The 19,806-nt window shown below is 29.5% G+C and overlaps 2 protein-coding genes, 1 long non-coding RNA gene and 1 other non-coding gene across 4 annotated transcripts; 1 reads left to right on the forward strand and 3 right to left on the reverse strand.

Moving 5' to 3' along the window:
- Window positions 1-278: 278 nt before the first annotated feature.
- On the reverse strand, window positions 279-1,492 carry PER1 (1-cysteine peroxiredoxin 1). Its single transcript, XM_012212155.3, has 4 exons — window positions 1,327-1,492; window positions 1,083-1,231; window positions 838-984; window positions 279-718 (listed from the first exon to the last, which is right to left on the reverse strand). The coding sequence occupies exons 1-4, from the start codon at window positions 1,439-1,441 to the stop codon at window positions 470-472; spliced, it is 660 nt and encodes a 219-aa protein (XP_012067545.1). The 5' UTR covers window positions 1,442-1,492; the 3' UTR covers window positions 279-469.
- A 10,367-nt stretch (window positions 1,493-11,859) lies between these two features.
- On the reverse strand, window positions 11,860-12,161 carry LOC149499336 (uncharacterized). The gene is made up of 2 exons (XR_016318746.1): window positions 12,030-12,161; window positions 11,860-11,929 (listed from the first exon to the last, which is right to left on the reverse strand). It is a non-coding gene; the product is annotated as an uncharacterized LOC149499336 (long non-coding RNA).
- Window positions 12,162-17,531: 5,370 nt separating this feature from the next.
- LOC149499337 (small nucleolar RNA R71) lies at window positions 17,532-17,638 on the reverse strand. Its single transcript, XR_016319178.1, has one exon. It is a non-coding gene; the product is annotated as a small nucleolar RNA R71 (small nucleolar RNA).
- Window positions 17,639-18,590: 952 nt separating this feature from the next.
- On the forward strand, window positions 18,591-19,480 carry LOC149499338 (uncharacterized). Its single transcript, XM_089722543.1, has 2 exons — window positions 18,591-19,233; window positions 19,416-19,480. The coding sequence occupies exons 1-2, from the start codon at window positions 18,591-18,593 to the stop codon at window positions 19,478-19,480; spliced, it is 708 nt and encodes a 235-aa protein (XP_089578669.1).
- The last annotated feature ends 326 nt before the right edge of the window (window positions 19,481-19,806 follow it).

Here is a 19,806-nt window from a genome sequence, read left to right on the forward strand (position 1 = left end):
GTATTAGAAGAAGTATTAGAGCTGAGTCAAGTGGTAACTAATGCCCAACAATGAATAGTATCAGAGAAGTATTAGAAGAAGTATTAGAGCTGAGGCAAGTGGTAACTAATGCCCAACAATTTTCTCCTAGAAATCGTAGAAATTGTTTAAAGTTGTAGAGACTATATATGAAAGATGAAACAAAAAAGAAAAAGCTGGAAAAAAAAAAAGAATTTGTAAAGTGTTCTCTTCATTCAAGATTTTATTTTTAAATTTTTTATTCGAATGGGCTAGATATATATTCCAAATCTATTTTATTCGAACAAGAGCCACGAATAGTCCATCCATATATAAGAAAAATTTTACATACCAAACATACATTATTATCTCCGCTACTAACAAAGAGAGGAAGTGCTTGACATCTACGCAAAAACTATACAATAGTATTTCTTAGATAAGAGTGTATCATATCGTCCGGCTGAGATATATTCTAGTCGACATAGGTGAAACGTAGATATTCCTTCTTGGAAGGAAGGTCAACAGTCTTGTATCCCTGTGGAAACATCTTCTTGGCCTCTTCATTCGACACATTAGAGGATATTACCACCGGATCTCCTGGTTTCCAATCCACAGGAGTAGCAATCTTGTGCTTTTCTGCCCTCTGCAGGGAATCCAGCACCCGGATCACTTCATCCATGTTCCTTCCAGTACTTGCTGGATAAAGGAAGCTCAGCTTGATCTGATCATTAATTGCACACACGCAGGAAAGAAAAATACATATTATTATCAGCACATGATAAATTTTTCCATCAAAAAAAAAAAAAAAAAAAAAAAAAAAACTGGTAACTGAAATTGCACCTTCTTATCAGCGCCCACAATATGCAGAGCTCGGGAGGGAAGACTGTTCCCTGAGGAATCTTTCTCAGTTGGATCCACCATGTTTAGTTGATTCAGGACCTGACGGTTAGGATCTGCAATAATTGGATATGTTACCTTGCTTCCGGGCTGCATATATACGTGTATAGTTATCAGCATCATTAATGGAGTAACTTCTTGATTTTAATTAAGATCGAAGAACAAAAGAGGAGGAGACAGAAGCTCACGCTGTATGCTTCAATGTCCTTAACCCACTCAACATGGGACAAAACGTCGTTGCAGGACAGACCCAATAACTTAGCCCCTCTCTTTGCGAATTCTGGAGCAATAGCAGCCATCTTGCTAAGTTCAGTGGTACACACTGGCGTGAAATCGGCTGCATATATTGAAAACACACCTCAAACACCATTAACCAATTAAAATGATTAATAAACAGCAAAAACAGAAAGTATATAATACATATGGACCTACCTGGGTGCGAGAAAAGAATGGTCCAGGTATCTATAAAGTCATGGAGCTTGATGATTCCATGAGTTGTTTCAACTTCAAGGTTTGGAACAGTGTCTCCAAGGGTGAGTCCTGGCATTTTCAATTCGAGAGAGATTTTGCTTTTCTGTTTCTTGAGTAGAAGTATGGGAGGAGGAGGGGGAAAAAAAGCAATTAAAAGAAGAGGAAAGGTCCATGCATGAAGAGAACGTGGCAAGCATCGTGGCTAATGGGCCAAGCAGTTGCGTGCATGTAATTGGTAATGGCTGATTTGTTTCCACGTGTCCCGCGTGATAACATTTGGAGACTTTCTCAACTTTTCCATGCAGACATCTAATTTAATCAAATTTACTTTTTTAAAGAAAAAGTAATAATAAACAAAGTTGATGCAGCCAAACTCTGATATTTTGTTTCTTATTTGAAACGTGCAACCAAACTCTAAAACTGAATTTTTTTTTTCCTGGAAACGGAATGCATTAGTTTTTCCCAAGTTATAAATAATTGAAAACAAAAAATATCTGACTGTAAAATGAAAAATATCCAATTGGGTACTGTTCGAGTCTAACAGAGTTGGAATTTGGTGTTTTGTTTACCTGCCTTTTAAATCATTGAGCTGTAAAACCATTCAGGAAACCGAGAATTCATAAGAATTTTCTATGCATGATTTTATAATTTATTGAATTACAAAAAAAAAAAAAAAAAAAAAAAAGAATCAGATGCATGATTTAATGTATGATTCAGTTTCTTAGCACAATCTGTCTATTATATGAATATATAAATACAAAAGTAAATTTGCTGACAGTTGAAGCGCTGAGTTGGTAAGAGATTTTTTTTTGACAAGGCAAGAGAAATGGTTTTTAAAATAGATACTAGCTTTAAAATTTAGCTTTAAATCATTTAATTAGGATAATTTATTATGTGAATAAAATTTTCAGTTTATAACTTAGAGAACGTTAAACATGCTAAACTTTATAATAAAAATACAAAGGACATCAGTAATTAAGATTGATATAGATTATATATGCATGCATGCATGCACAAATACTCTCAAGAGAGATTAGTCCAAGAGTATTTAACGTTGTTCTTTCCAAAAAAAAAAAAAAAAAAAAAAAAAATTCAAAAAATGCAATAATATTATCGAAGAGGCTCCCACAAATATATTAGAATTAAAGCAGATTTACTATAAACTAATGAAATATATGGTATTTAGTTTTTCCTTCTCTTACTTCATTTTATTGTGGATAACTTAATTGAATTTTTAGATTTTCCTTAATATTTAAATATTATAATACGAATGTTGACTACCGTAATATACGAGTACACGAGAGGCTTGATGTTTCAGCGTTTCGAAAATGGCTTGGAAACGTATCCGATCTGTTTCCTTAAATACTGAAAATTGGACACATGTTTCCCCTCCTCGGAAATGTTTCTTGCATTACAGGAAAAGAATTAAATTTAAAATCCAAATCAAATTTGGATGATTTGCAAATCCTATTTGGAAAATAACAAATAATCCTGCTTTTAATTTCAATATTCAAATTTTAACAGGATTTCGTTATCTTTTTCCATTTTGACATTCGAATATTTTATTTTCTTTTTTCTTTATTGAGTATGGAACTTATAAACATTTTTTCTCTCTTTTGGATATGATTTAATTATTTATTTTTATAAACTTTATCTGTGCTTGATTGTCCTTAAAAAATTATTAACGTACTCTTTCTAAATTATTTTTATATTTATTTCTATATTTTTAAATTTTATAAATAAACCTCTATATTTTTATATTTACGCATTTCCCCCACATTTCTATTTCTTATATTTTTGAAAATATAATTTCCCTTATTCGTTTCCGCATTTCTCTGTTTTCCATTTCCGTGCAACATAGGTTGACTATTTCATACGATGCTCAACTATTTGTACATTTCTCACTTTCTCAATAATTTTGCCTATTTTATGGAATTGAAATATTCACTAACAATGATTTTTCGATCATTTCTTTTTTACCAATGATTAAGAATATTACTGTTATGGATATATTATTGTTCCGACATATTCACAATTTATGTTTTTTTTTTTTTTTTTTTTACATGTCTTTATAGATATATCATTTGCAAGAGTTGACCGGATAACATTATTTTTTGAAAAATTTTCTATGCAAGTGAAGTTCACGTTATAACAAATGAGAGCAAAGGAGATACATTAAAACACACCCTTTATCAAGATCATGATAATTTTGACAAAATATATTTAATTATCTATCTCACTTTATTTTCAAATGCTTATATATATATATATATATATATATATATATATATATATATATATATATATATATATTGTCATACACAGACAAGCATAAATTCGTAATTTGGAACTTGCAAACCGTGTGCACTAATTTGGAACTTGTACACCGTGTGCACTTATTTTGAACTTGTACACTATGTGCACTTATTTTCTATATGTATGATAAAATATCACCCACCTCTACCTGGTCCGCCGCCGGGTGAACCACGATCGCCCACTCCAATTTTACTTTCTCCAATAACCCTTAGGTTCTCTTTATTTTCATCTGCAACTACCAACTAAATAAGAAATTCATGGTTCGAATATTTAGTATCTTTACATCAAAAAGTAAATATCAGTATTATTACTAGAACTCAAACTAGAAGTAGAAGAGAGAAGAGAGAGCCTTACTGATTTTGGGGACTTGAGAGTTATTCGAGCAATAGCAATATTATAAGATGCAAACAAAATGAGGAAAAGGATTGGGATAGCATAGGAAGCCATTTTAGCCATTTCAATTACTTTCTTCTATTAAAAGAGAAGAGTAATCGCGGCATATCAATTCCTTCATCACCATTATATACTTTTAATTCATTAAAGATTTTAAAGTTTTAAAATTGATAAATTTCATTATATCCTAAATTCGATTATTTTAAAAGAAAAAAATTTCACATCAAACAAACAGGGAGAATTCTCAATTCTTTCATTTTCTTTATTAACCATGGAATTTGACTACTTGATATTATTTCAAAATACATTTCAGTGCCTATGGTATTTATTTCCCAACCAATCAAATGTAAAATTTATAAATTTTTACATTTACCCTCATCGATGCTATTAATCTCAAAGAATTTCCTTTATAATTTAAATGAAAGAAAGAAAGAAAAAAGGAAAAAGAAACAAAGAGAAATACTCACTTGTTCTGTGGAGTTGGTTTGGTCTTGCAAAGGCAATATCGGAGGTGAACAAAACGAGCAAAAGAATCATACCAGAAACCATAAGGGAGGCCTTGCGAACCATCTTTTGATACAAAGATATATAAAATTCTTTACAGCAATTGCTATATATCCTATTAATGTATATACTACAAGTTTGAAGAAATCAATTGTTGGTATGTCATGAAATTTTTTTAAATTAATTTTCCATTAAACTAAAGGAATTACATCGGAAGATGTCAATATATTATTAACTTTGAATATTTACACATAAAAATTATAGCTAATTTTATTTAAATATACAGTGAATACTCTTAACAAATAATATAATATTCCCTTATTGCATTATACCTAATTATGAAAATCAGTTTTATTATTAAAAGAGATAGGAGGCTTTTGGAATTGTATTCAAATGATATTATAATTAATTAATTAATAGAATTCATGTTTTTCTTTTTTAAGGAGCGTAAAGGCTACGCTGGTATATTTGTTGTTTATTTAAAGTAGATAAAATTTCCAAGTAAACCATGATAGACTTGAATTTTAGGTTATTTTCTTAAACAAACTGTTTAAATTTAGAAATTAATTCACTTGGCGTCAACTTTTAAAGTAAGAAAAAAAAGATAATGACTTAGAAGTCTTAACTATAAAATTTTAGTCTCCAATTAATTTAATAATAAGTGATTTAGACGCATACTTTTTTTTTAAAAAAAAAAAGTAATTGAGAATTTATTCAAATAAAGAGGAAAAAAATTCTACATAGACGAAGTAACTATGAACTTAGCGCAAAAGCGGTATTGACTCTTTCCATCCAAGTTTAAATCAACAAAGGGAATATATATATATATATTAGTATTGTCTTTTTATTACAACAAACTATCCAAACAGAAAAATGGCTAAAAAGGCGTCGCATTCATATGCAATCCCTATCGTTCTTTTCCTCATTTTGTTTGCATCTTACAACATTGTCGTTGCTCAAACAACTCCACTCCCCAAAACCTGTAAGTGTCTCTCTTCTATATTATGATGAAATTATATATATATGGTGTTTCTTAATAATGACAAGTGCAATTCTTTATTTACTGGTTGCAGATGAAAATAAAGACAAGTTAAAGGCTTTTGAAGAACGTAAAACTCAAGTGCTTCCGCGTGATTCAAGAAAAGTTGGACCTGGTAACTATCAGGGAGGGTCGTAGATGATTTAGTCTCCTAATTATGGTTTATAATTAAGCTATTTCTTTGGTGTGTTGTAAAACTGTTTCTTACAAGGTGACTTTTTTCTGTTTGTTATTTTCACCCTAAAATAAGCTTTTCTCTATTTTATTTTGAGATTTACTTTCTTTTTTTCCCTTTAATTAGTACGTAGCAAGGTAAACTTTATTAATCATGAACAAAGAGAGATTAGACTGTGCTATGAAACTTGAATCAGATTCATAATGTAAAATAAATAAATAAATATTAAATCATGCAGAAAAAACCCGCAAAACTTATTAACTAAACATCCCACATTCTTTCAATCACAACTAAAGCAAAGTATAAGTTGGAAAAAATGTATATTTCTCTCAAGTTTTGACAATTTCCATATTAACCATTTACACACTACTTTTAAAATTGGAAAACCAATTAATTGACAATGGCTATTTCCTATAATTTATTAATCTAAACATGCAATTTCCCTTCGACAACATAAACTAATATTGTTATTTGTTGATAGGAATAGAAGAAAACTAATTTAGCCACTAGATTTTGTTTAGAGATATTAAAAAAAAAATCATATTTGATATTTTTAGCTAATTTGATTCCTGAACCTGCATATTTGTTGATAGGATTAAAAAAAAAGTCATATTTGACATTTTCAACAAATTTAACCTCTGAACTAGTTTAGAATGATTAAATTTAAATCATAATTCTTCACTTGCAATGTGAAAATTTTTATATAAACATTTATTAAAATTATAATTTGAATCAATTCGTATAATTTATTAAAAAAAAATTAAATGTGGATAGAGGAAAAGGATATATGAAGTATATCCCTCTTATCTTAATTTATAATTTTGAGTTCATAAATATGTACTAATTTAAACATTTTAAAACTGATCATTATTACTGGATTTATTATATATTAAATCTATGCCTTTCTCATATTTAACGGATTAAAGTTATATTATACGTTTAGTAAATTTACTATGTGTTCAAAGAAATTATCTTTTTATGAATTTTAAAGTTCCTTTCAAAAGTAATGGAAAAGTTTTTGATCTTGGTATTTTTAAGTAAAAAAAAAAAAGTGAACAAAAGCTGCGACATTGAATTGAAGCAATTCATTAATTTGTAAAAATTAAAACAAATTCAGGACTAAATAGGCTTAAAAAGTCAAATATAACCTTTTTTTAATACTACTAAATAAGTTCAAGGGTCAAATAGGTTTTTATTTTTTATTGGCGATGGTTAATTAAACAAATAATATATTCGATGATTATAAATCCATAAATTTTAGAAAATTTCCAATTCTATCACAAAAATTATATATGAACAAAGAAACTATTAAGCTAGCTTTGACTGACTGTTGTATACTGCAAACTCCAATTTGAAACGCGTATAGTGAGCATTGACCCCTTCCTTCCAAGTTTCAATCAACAAAAATATTATATTGCAATTTTGATTTTTAAGGAAAAATTTGCAATCCAATTCATAAATTTGTTTCAGCATAAAATGGTGTTGAAATTGAAGAATGAGTTATTAATTTCATACGGTTCTTCTCTTTTACTATACAAGAAACTAAACAAACAGTGAAAAAATGGTTAAAACGGCATTGTTTTCATATGCAATCTCTATCGTCATTTTCCTCATTTTGCTGGCATCTTATAATATTGTTGCTGCTCAAATTAACAACTCAAGTCTCCAAAACCTGTAAGGCTCTCTCCTCTCTCTTTTAAATTGAGTCTGATCATCTATTTGAGGATAATTATTATTTATATGAAATTAGTTGCAATTATAATTATTATTTGAATTGTTAAAAAATATTACTATGTTGAAAATATTGATTAACTTCCATCAAAAATTAATTTCATTAGAAAATTATAATTATTTTGTTTGAGAGACGAGTGAAATTAATTTCTTATCTATTAGTAATTGCATATGGAAATAAAGAGAAGCTTAGGGTTTTTGAGGAACGCAAAACGCAGTTGCCTCCACATTATTCAAAACGTGGAGGACAAGGAATACAAGACTCCAGCTATAGACCGTTTTTAATCATATAGGAGGGTGAAAAAAAAATTCAAAGAAATGAGAACGGTGGAATTAAGAAAATATATTATTTTAAAGAGTAAATTTTTTTGGTTGTTATATGCATAATAAATAAATATATTTGGTTAACAAATTTCGATATTGTGTATTTTTTTTATATAAAAAAATACATAAAAACATCGAGTGGAAGCTTTTTTTTTTTTGGAGTTTAAACCCTCTATTCTAATTAAAAAAAATATATGTAAGCACTATAAATAATGTTGCTTCAATTTTTATTTTGCAGTTATTTTTTCACCCTAATTTATCCATTTTATTTTTGAAGATCAATTTTCTTTTCCTTTAAGACAATCTAGTAGGATAACTTTGTTAATTCTGAAAAAATTAAGACAAACTTCATTAATTATAAACAAAGAGAGACTAGGGCTACGTTTGTTTTTGTAAATAATTTACAGAAAAATTATTTTTCACAAATTTTCATTGTTTGGGGTGTTCAGGAAAATAAGTCACCGGAAAATATTATCCTAGTTAAAAGAAAATTAAGTCATTTTTTAAGGAAAACAACTTTCTATTTTCTTGACAGAGTAAATTGTTTTTTGGATATTGACAAACCTTATAAATCCATATTTTTTAATTTATTAATCATCATAGTCACTATCACCGGTCACCATTAGTCACCGACCACCACCATCGGCCACCGGTGGCTTTTATAATTTACATTTTTTTTTCATTAATTCTTTTCATATTTAAGAATAAAACTTTTAAATCATAAAATTTATATTATTTTTAATATTTTTATGATCTTATGAAATAAAAATTTAATATTTTTAACTAATTTTCAATATTACAACCAAACAATGGAAAATAAGCTATTTGGAAAATATTTTCTATGAAAATATTTTTCAGCAAGTTATTTTCTTTCAAGTTATTTTACGGAAATAAACGGAGTTTAAATTATTATGTAAAGAAAACTGAACAATATTTATATTAACTTTAAATTTGCAAGTATCCTAATCATTTAAATTACATTGATTTGACAATTTATAAAAACAGAATTTCACTGTCATCCTTATATATATAAATATATACTTATGATGGAAATACAAGTTTTTATATCGAATCTCGCTAATTATAGTTCATTTGTTTGGTGAAAATTATTGAAATTGGAGGATTATTCTTATTATATACTTCTTAATATTATTTAAGACTTATTTAATTTTTAATAAAATAAAAAAATATTATTACGGTGCATTTATCAAACAATTAATTGAAAAAAAAAAAGTCATAAAGCCTATTAAAACATTAATCTGTAAATGAAGCACTAATTGCAAAAAAAAAAAAAAAAAAAAAAAAAAAAAGAAAATGAGTTCCTTGATGATTCCTTTTCTTCATCTGATTTGAATTTTTGAATCCAAAAATAGTCGGATCAACCAATCTAAATCAAATTGAGATCAAAGCCGTTTCCCGTTAGGATGTAGAGCCCATGCACGCACACACATCCACTTTCCTTTTGTTACTCTCCACTTGCTCTCTCTTTCCGCCAGTGCGCCTCCCAATTTTCTGTTTTCTCTCTCTCTCTCTTCTAAATCCATCTCTCTCTCTCTCTTCTAAATCCATCTCTCAATTTCAATTTCAAACGAGTACATGGCAGAGAAATCCGTGGATTTTCAATTCCCTCGATCATCATCGTTATTTCGAATATCCCTTTTTAGTCTTCACCCAATTCCTCTCAATCACCGATTAGCTACGCCCTACTTTAACAATCTCTTCTCAGGTAATTTCTTCCCTTCCCTGTCTTTTCAGTAGATTCTGGAATCTGAAGGAAATTGAAATTTGTGAATTCGAGGGTGACTTCATTTCCCTTATTTATCAAATCTGTATATTTGGGTTAGACCTCAAAATCCTCAATTTTTCAAAACAGAACCTTTTTCTTTTAATGGGTGTGAGAGAATTAGAACTTACCTACATATATAAATTCAATTATAAACCAAATTAATTATAACTAATACTTTGGTTCAAACAAATGTATTTTTTAGCGTATACCAAGGAACAAAAGCACAAAACAGTAACTTTTTTTTTAAAAAAAAATTTATTGGCGTGGCCCCAAGTGTATGTAGACAAGAAAATTTTTCTATTCAAATGAAGATTAGATTTGCCAAGACTTACTCTATAAATCCATCAATGAAAATAAAGATTTTTTTTTTTCAAATGATTTTATAATCTAAATCTATCTCTTTATATATAATATATATAAATATTAAGCTAATGTTTAATAAGTTGGTAATAAAACATAATGTAATGTAATTATAAATATTTTTAATGTAATATTTAAATTAAAAATATCAATTAAGTGTGATGTGATTAATTTTTTCATGTCTATTAAAGATTATGCTGTGAGTGAGTATCCAGTCCATCATTTAAAATTAAGCTATAAAACCATTAAGGAAACCGAGAATTCATAACAATTTTCTATGCATGATTTAATAATTTATAGAATTACAAAAAAAAAAAAAAAAAGAATCAGATGCATGATTTAATGTATGATTCAGTTTCTTAGCACAATCTATTTATTATATGAATATATAAATACAAAAGTAAATTTGCTGACAGTTGAAGCGCCGAGTTGGTAAGATATTTTTTCTTTTTGACAAGGCAAGAGAAATGGTTTTTAAAATAGGTACTAGCTAAAATTTAGCTTTAAATCATTTAATTAGGATAATTTATTATGTGAATAAAATTTTCAGTTTATAACTTAGAGAACGTTAAAGATGCTAAACTTTATAATAAAAATACAAAGGACATCAGTAATTAAGATTGATATAGATTATATATGCATGCATGCATGCACAAATACTCTCAAGAGAGATTAGTCCAAGAGTATTTAACGTTGATCTTTCCAAAAAAAAAAAAAAAAACAAATTCAAAAAATGCAATAATATTATCGAAGAGGCTCCCACAAATATATTAGAATTAAAGCAGATTTACTATAAACTAATGAAATATATGGTATTTAGTTTTTCCTTCTCTTACTTCATTTTCCTGTGGATAGCTGAATTGAATTTTTAGATTTTCTTTAATATTTGACTATTATAATACGAATGTTGACTACTGCAATACACGGACACGCGAGGCTTGATGTTCCTACATTTTGGAAATGGAAATGGCTTGGAAACGTATCAAATCTGTTTCTATAAATACTGAAAATTGGATACTCGTTTCCCCTCCCTGAAAATGTTTCTTGAATTAAAGAAAAAAAAATCAGATTTCAAATCCAAATCAAATTTGGATAATTCGCAAATCCTGTTTGGGAAAAGACAAATAATTCTACTTTTAATTTCAATATTCAAACTTCAAATTTAACAGAATTTCATTATCTTTTTCCATTTTGACATTCGAATATTTTGTTTTCTTTTTTCTCTATTGAGTATGGAACTTATAAACTTTGAGAGGCTTGATGTTTCCGCGTTCTGGAAACGGAAACGGAAACGGCTCGGAAACGTATCGGGTCTGTTTCCATAAATATTGAAAATCGGACACCCATTTCCCTTTCTCAAAAATGTTTCTTGCATTAAAGGAAAAAAAATCAGATTTCAAATCCAAATCAAATTTTAATGATTTTTAAATCGTATTTAGGAAAGGACAAATAATTCTACTTTTAATTTCAATATTCAAACAATTTATGTATTTTTTACATGTTTTTATAGATATATCATTTGTAAGAATTCAGCGGAGAACATTATTGTTTGAAAATTTTTCTATGCAAGTGAAGTTCACATTATAACAAATGAATACAAAGGAGATACAGTAAGACACACCCTTTATCAAATCCAGAACATGATAATTTTGATAAAATATATTTAATTTTCTATCTCACTGTATATTCAAATGCTTATATATATACATATTGTCATACACGAGACAAGCATAAATTTGTAATTTGAAACTTGTAAACCACGTGCATTTATTTTCTATATGTATGACAAAATATCACCCATGGCTACCAGAGCAACATGGTGTGCCAGGTCAACCTGGTGCGCTAGGTCCTCCGGAGGGTGAATCAGGAGGGTCCACTCCAGTTTTACTTTCTCCAATAACCTTTGGTTTCCCTTTATTTTCATCTGCAACTGCCACTAAATAAGAAATTGATGGTTTGAATATTTAGTATCTTTACATCAAAAGGTAAATATCAGTATTATTGCTAGAAGTAAAAGAGAGAAGAGAGATCCTTACCGATTTTGGGGACTCGAGTTTTTTGAGTAATAGCAGTATTATAAGATGCAAATAAAACGAGGAAAAGGATTGGGATCGCATAGGAAGCCATTTTAACCATTTTTGATTACTTTCTTCTATTAAAAGAGAAAAGTAATCACGGCATATCAATTCCTTCATCACCATTATATACTCTAAAAGTTTCAAGCATTGGGCCCTAACCAAAAATCAGTTTTTTTGGAAATATTGCAATATGATATTAATTTTGTTGACTTTAGAACTTTGATTACATACCCAACGGTCAATGCACGCTAGCTTGATAGTTACTTTAGGAGAATATTTTTTAAAAAATTATTACTATTTTTTTTTCTCTCAATAAATGGTTAAAATTACCTTTGTTTTAATCAAAAAATTTTATTTTTAATTGATTTAGCATATGCATCAATAGTGGTCAGATGGACTTATCTAGTTCAAGTCTATGAATATATAAATACTTATTGAAATGAGGTTATTTTTCACTATGCAATGGGAAAAAAAAAAAAGAAAAAATATATTTGAGAGAAAGACTTACCTACACCCAGTATATGGATCCACTTATAAATCAAATTAATTATAACTAGTATTTTGGTTCACTTTTTAGCATACACCAAGGAAAAAACGCACAAAACAGTAACATTTAAAAAAAAAAAAATTATTGGCTTGGCCCCGAGTGTACGTAGACAAGAAATTTTCCCTATTTAAATAAAGATTAGATTTGCCTAGACTTAATCTATAAATCTATCAATGAACTAAACCAATGAAAATAAAGATTTATTTTTTCAAATGATTTTATAATCTAAATTTATCTCTTTATATATAATATATATAAATATTAAGCTAATGTTTAATAAGTTCCTAATAAAACATAATGTAATGTAATTATAAATATTTCTAATGTAATATTTAAATTAAAAATGTCAATTAAGTGTAATGTGATTAATTTTTTTCATGTCTATTAAAGATTATGCGGTAAATGAGTATCAATTCCATCATTTAAAATTAATTTTACCAATATAAAATTGGTGTTAAGTTTAGAATTTGAAAATAAAACCATGATAGAACTGAGTCTTGAGTCATTTTGTGAAGAAACAGTTTAAATTCAGAATTTTCACATGTCATCTTTTTTACTCGATCAAAGTTTAAACCCTTGACTTAAATTTGCTAAAAACAAATAATCTCAATCCATAAACTATTAACCCTTTTATTTTATGTTGGTAGGTAGGGCATAAAATGAGAGAAACAATAACAATATTAATGATGAGTGCATAATATACATATATATGGTCACGAATGGCAAGCACACCCGCTGCGCTGTCGTTTCATGGAAATTAAAGGCTATGATTGCTTTTGGTGACCCGGGCCAGATGGAGGTGAATCACGTTCATCTGGATCGATTTTAATTTTATGGGCGATGTGAATATTCCTTTGCTGCTCCTCCCTCTTTTCTGCCGCAAACAGCTAATGTTAACAACTTCACTCTAAATTATTCAATAAAAAGAGGATTAAATTCTACTTCAAAGTTTATAATCAATCATTAAAAATTTAAATTTTTTAAAATTGATAAAATTTCATTATATCCTAAATTCGATTATTGTAAAAGAAAAAATTTCACATCAAACAAGGAGAATTCTGGATTCTTTCATTTTCTTTATTAATGATGGAATTTGACTACTTGATATTATTTCAAAATACATTTGAGTGCCTATGGAATTTATTTTCCAACCAATCAAATGTAAAATTTATAAATTTTTACATTTATATTTGATCGATCCGATTAATCTTAAAGAATTTTCTTAAGGGAAAAAAAACAAAGAGAAATACTCACTTGTTATGTGGAGTTTGTCTGGTCTTGCAAAGGCAATGTCGGAGGTGAACAAAATGAGCAAAAGAATCATACCAGAAACCATAAGGGAGGCCTTGCGAACCATCTTTTGATACAAAGATATATAAAATTCTGTACAGCAATTAGCAATCTTGCAATTGCTATATATCCTATTAATGTATGTACTACACGTTTCAAGAAATCAATTGTTGGTATGTCATGAAATTTTTTTTAATTATTTTCCATTAAACTAAAGGAATTACTTAAGAGTTCTCCTCATTGACTTTGGAGGATGTCAATATATTATTAACTTTGAATATTTACATATAAAAATTATAGCTAATTTAATTTAAATACACAATGAATACTGTTAACAAATAATAATATAATATTCCCTTATTGCATTAAACATAATGTATTCTACCTAATTATGAAAATCATTTTTATTATTAAAAAGAGATAGGAAAGCTTTTGGAATTGTATTCAAATCATTTTTTAAGGCTACGGTGATATATTTGTTGTTTATTTAAAGTTGATAAAATTTTCATGATAGACTTGAATTTTAGGTCATTTTCTAAAACAAACGGTTTAAATTTAGAAATTAATTTATCACTCTTTTTACTTTATCAATTTTTTCAAAACGTCTATTGCACGTTTATTCACTTGGAGTCAATTTTTTAAAATAAGAAAAAAAAAAGATAATGACTTAGAAGTCTAAACTATAAAATTTTAGTCTCCAATTAATTTAATAATAAGTGATTTAGACGCATACTTAATTTTTTTTAAAAAAAAAGTAATTGAGAATTTCGTCAAATAAAGAAGAAAAAAATTCTACATAGACAAAGTAACTATGAACTTAGCGCAAAAGCGGTATTGACTCTTTCCATCCAAGTTTAAATCAACAAAGGGAATATATATATATATATATATATATATATATATATATATATATATATATATATATATATATATATATATTAGTATTCTCTTTTTTATTACAACAAACTAACCAAACAGAAAAATGGTTAAAAAGGCATCATATTCATATGCAATCGCTATCGTTCTTTTCCTCGTTTTGTTTGCATCTTACAACATTGTTGTTGCTCAAAAAACTCAACTCCCCAAAACTTGTAAGTGTCTCTCTTCTATACTATGATGAAATTATATATATGTGATGTTTCTTAATAATGACGAGTGCAATTCCTTATTTACTAGTTGCAGATGAAAATAAAGACAAGTCTAGGGCTTTTGAAGAACGTAAAACTCAAGTGCCTCCGCGTGATTCAAGAACAAGTGGAGGAGGGTCGTCGTAGATGATTTAATCTCCTAATTATATTTAATATGTTGGTCCTCAAATATCAATTGAGCATGTAAAAGATAGTTTGAGGAGATCTACTAAAATTGCTTAAGTCTTATATTTTCAATAAACAGTTTATCGCTGGATATTTTATGTAGAAGCTCTTTCTTTAGTGTATTATAAAACTGTTTTTTACAAGGTGACTGATAGGTGTTATTTTTATAATATTTTTAATGTGGTTTTTATTAGGATTTGTAGTATTTTTAATTACTTTAATTAATTTTTATTTATGTTTTTGTTCAAAGCTCCCTTGAATCATGATGCACTTAATCTTAAGGAAATTTGTAGGGTTTTGGCACAGAGAAGAGTAAAATAAAGCAACACACTCATGCCTTGCCGGTGCTAGTTAGCACACCCGTGCTGGATTTAAGGAAAATCAAGTGAAGACACAGACTCTAGCATACCCGGACCGTGATTGAGAGAAATTTAAAGTCTAATGAAAATTTTATTCCCTTAAAACAAGGAGAATTTTATTCCCTTAAAACAAGGAGACTTTATTCCCTTAAAATAAGGAGAATTTATTCCCTTAAAATAAGGAGAATTATTCCCCTAAAACAAGGAGAATTTATTCCCTTAAAACAAGGAGAATTTATTCCCTTAAAATAAGGAGAATTATTCTCTAAAGAAGGTGGGATTTCTCTCTCATGAAGTCTATATAAAGAGAGGAGGAATTCATTGTAAGGGGATCATCTATCATTCTATTTTTCTTGTACAAAGTTTCCTCTCTTCAAAATTTCAAGTATTCAAGAGTTGTGCAAGATTTCAAGGAAGCCATCCAAGCTACCTATCACTAGTTCTTATTTCTAAACTCTTAATCTTGTTTATTTCTTTCATTATCTTTATTGATTATGGAATATTTATCAAGTATTGTTGAGTTTTATTTAAGTACTATGTGTAACTAAATTCTTATACTAGGGGTTTGATGTAGCTTAATCTCTTTTCCAATTTATACAATTAGATTTATTTTTCCTTATTCAAGTTATGATTTATTGATGAACTTAATGCTTCTAGGCAGAATTTTCCCCTAGATTGATTTATTTCAATTATCACTATCGGAAGAAGGATCTTTGATAAGAAAAGGTTAATAAAACACATGAGAATAATAACTTGATGCGGAAGCTATATGGTTTGACTCATGGGGGGTTTTTATGATTTATCAACCTTAAATTGTAAATTCATGAACAACTACATAACTTAATGATTTAATTCATATTTGATTGCGCTATTGGAAGATAGGTAATTCAATGGAATTAAAATAGCTAGCAATACATCGGAAGAGCTTGTTAGTGAATTAAGAGTTGTTTCCCCTACTTGAATAATTAAATTGATTAATGAACTAATGAAATAAATTGGAAAGAATTAAGTGAAATCAAAACCCCTAGTAGTTTTAAATTCTTGATTTCTTTAATCAATAATTGCTTGCTTGATCTCTTCTTATTCTCTTTTATTTGCTGAATTTAATTTCTATAAACAATTTCCTCTTTTATCATTTAAATAATAATAGGATAATATAATTTTGGTACTTGGTACACAATCCCTGTGGACACGATACTCTACTCACTTTATATTACTTGTAGCGATTTTCGTATACTTGCGAAAAATCCTTGTCAAGTTTTTGGCGCCGTTGCCGGGGATTGGCGTTACCAATATCAAATACGAATTATCCTATTATTAATTTAGACATTTATTTATTTAATTGTTTTTGTTCATTTAAATTTTATAAAGAATATCTCAGGTCTTTATGCAAAGAAGATCAAGAAGAACTGAACCCCTGATTTTTGATCCAGAAGTTGAGAAAACTTGCCGTAGAAACAACGCCGCTAGAAGAGCACGAGAAAACAGGTCAAAACAACAAGCAAATATGGACGACGAAATCAATCCTCAACCTCAGAACAGACCCCTTGCTGCAAATCCTCAGATTGGACAACAACAAAATGTTCGCACCTTGCGAGACTACACCACACCCTCTCTTAATGGAGCCACCTCCAGCATCACTAGACCAAGAGTGGAAGCTAATAACTTTGAAATCAAACCAGCAATTATTCAGTTGCTTTCCACTTCTATTCAATATGGGGGACTCCCTAGTGAAGATCCAAATGCTCACATCACTAATTTCCTGGAAATTTGTGATACTTTTAAGCAAAATGGTGTTTCTGACGATGCCATTAGATTAAGACTCTTTCCTTTTACTCTAAGGGATAAAGCACGATCATGGTTACAATCTTGCCCAGCTGGAAGTTTTACAACTTGGGAAGAATTAGCCCATAAATTTTTGGCTAAATTCTTTCCATCTTCTAAAACCACCAAATTGAGAAATGAGATCATGACTTTTGTTCATCATGATCAAGAAAGCTTATATGAAGCTTGGGAAAGATTTAAAGATTTATTAAGAAAATGCCCTCACCATAGTTTGCCTAAGTGGTTACAAGTTCAAACTTTTTATAATTCATTGTCACCTAATATTAAGATTACTTTGGATGCAGCTGCAGGAGGATCTTTTGAAAGAAAAGAGATCGATGAAGCATATGATTTAATAGAAGAAATGGCAAGCAACAGCCATTATCAAAGCAATTCCGAGAGAAGGAAAACTGCAGGAATATATGAGATCGATGCTATCACTGCACTCAATGCTAAGGTGGACAACATGGTAAGAAAGTTAGATTTATTAACCACTAAATCTGTGAATTCCATTATGCAAGCTTGTGACAGATGCAACGAACAACATGAAATTGGAGAATGCATGCTAGATTCTGCAAATCCTCAAACCTTGGAGCAAGTGAATTACGTGATGAATCAAGGGAGAAGGAATTACCCATACTCAAATTCTTATGATAACAGGTTAAGAAATCATCCTAATCTTTCATATGGTAATCCTAATAATACCTTGAATGCACCACCAGGTTTCATATCTCCAGAGAGAAAGTCTCATGACGATCTCCTCACTGCCCTCTCTAAATCACACATGGATTTCATGAACGAAACTCGAGAAAACAATAAAATCCAACAAGCTGCGATAAGGAACTTGGAGATTCAGATGGGACAATTTGCAAACATGATGGCATCCCGACCCCAAGGTACGTTACCTAGTAATACTGAGAAAAATCCTAAAGAACAGGTACAAGCTATCACCTTAAGGAGTGGCAAACAGTTGGAGGATATGCCCAGGATTGAGAGAGAGAAGGAAAAGCAAAGAAAGGTTCCCATCATTGACCTAGAAGAGAAGGAAGAAGTGAAACCTTATGTTCCACCTGTCCCTTTTCCACAAAGGTTGAAGAAAACGCAAGACGACAAGAGCTTCCTCAAATTTCTTGACGTTTTCAAAAAGCTTCAAATTAACATTCCGTTTGCTGAAGCTCTTGCTCAAATGCCCAGCTATGCAAAATTCTTAAAAGAAATCCTAAGCAAGAAAAGAAAGATCGATGATCAAGGAATGGTGAAGTTGACAGAGGAGTGTAGTGCAATCATTCAGAATAAATTGCCTCCTAAATTAAAGGATCCAGGAAGTTTTTCTATCCCTTGTAATGTTGGAAATCTTAATTTTGAAAAAGCTTTAGCAGATTTAGGAGCCAGCATTAATCTTATGTCTTATGAAGTCTTTAAGATGCTAGGGATGGGAGAGCTAAAACCAACTAGGATGTCTCTACAGTTGGCGGATCGATCAATCAAATATCCGAAAGGGATTGTAGAAGATGTGCTTGTCAAGGTAGGTAAGTTTATCTTTCCTGTTGATTTTGTTATCCTTGACATTGATGAAGGTAGAGAAGGATCCTTAATCCTTGGAAGACCATTTCTTGCAACTGCAAGAGCATTGATTGATGTACATGAAGGAAAATTAACCTTGAGAGTGGGTCAAGAGGAGGTTGTATTTAACGTTTTAAAATCTTGTAAACTTCCTATGGATTATGATGATTGTTTTAGGATTGATGTTATTGATGAATGTGTAAAGGACACTCTGCATATTAAAGATAATAATAACATTAATCCAAGAATCATAGATGAGAAGGAAAGTGAACCACCAAAGCAAGAACTGAAACAACTTCCATCTCATTTAAAACATGCATTCTTATGTGAGAATAATTCTTTTCCTGTTATTATTTCTTCTCACTTAACATTTGATCAAGAGGAAAGGTTGTTGCAGGTTCTACGAAAACATAGAAAAGCTTTAGGATGGTCAATTTCAGATTTGCAGGGGATAAGTCCAAGTGTATGCATGCACAAGATCTTGATGGAGGAAGATTACAAACCTTCAATTGAGCATCAAAGAAGATTGAACCCGAATATGAAGGAGGTGGTCAAAGCAGAGATTATAAAACTCTTGGATGCTGGCATTATCTATCCAATTTCTGATAGCAGTCGGGTAAGTCCTGTCCAAGTAGTCCTAAAGAAAGGAGGTATGACAGTTATTTCTAACAAAAATAGCGAGTTAATTCCAACTAGAACTATCACAGGTTGGCGTGTGTGCATTGATTATAGGAAATTGAACAAAGCAACACGCAAGGATCATTTTCCCCTACCTTTTATTGATCAAATGCTTGAAAGACTTGCAGGTTATCCATACTATTGCTTTCTAGATGGTTATT

This window comes from Jatropha curcas, chromosome 1, assembly GCF_041381405.1.
Source record: "Jatropha curcas cultivar XTBG-Jc1 chromosome 1, XTBG_Jcur_1.0, whole genome shotgun sequence".
Lineage (NCBI taxonomy): Eukaryota > Viridiplantae > Streptophyta > Magnoliopsida > Malpighiales > Euphorbiaceae > Jatropha > Jatropha curcas.

Bases quoted from the DNA above. Each gene is read 5' to 3' on its own strand.
- PER1 (XM_012212155.3), bottom strand. From the start codon at position 1,441: ATGCCAGGACTCACCCTTGGAGACACTGTTCCAAACCTTGAAGTTGAA. The intron at 1,232-1,326 runs GTAGGTCCATAT...CAATATATGCAG, and splicing joins CATTCTTTTCTCGCACCCAG to CCGATTTCACGCCAGTGTGT. The intron at 985-1,082 runs GTGAGCTTCTGT...GTATATATGCAG, and splicing joins AGGACATTGAAGCATACAGC to CCCGGAAGCAAGGTAACATA.
- LOC149499338 (XM_089722543.1), top strand. From the start codon at position 18,591: ATGCCCAGCTATGCAAAATTCTTAAAAGAAATCCTAAGCAAGAAAAGA. The intron at 19,234-19,415 runs GTGAACCACCAA...TCAGATTTGCAG, and splicing joins AATCATAGATGAGAAGGAAA to GGGATAAGTCCAAGTGTATG.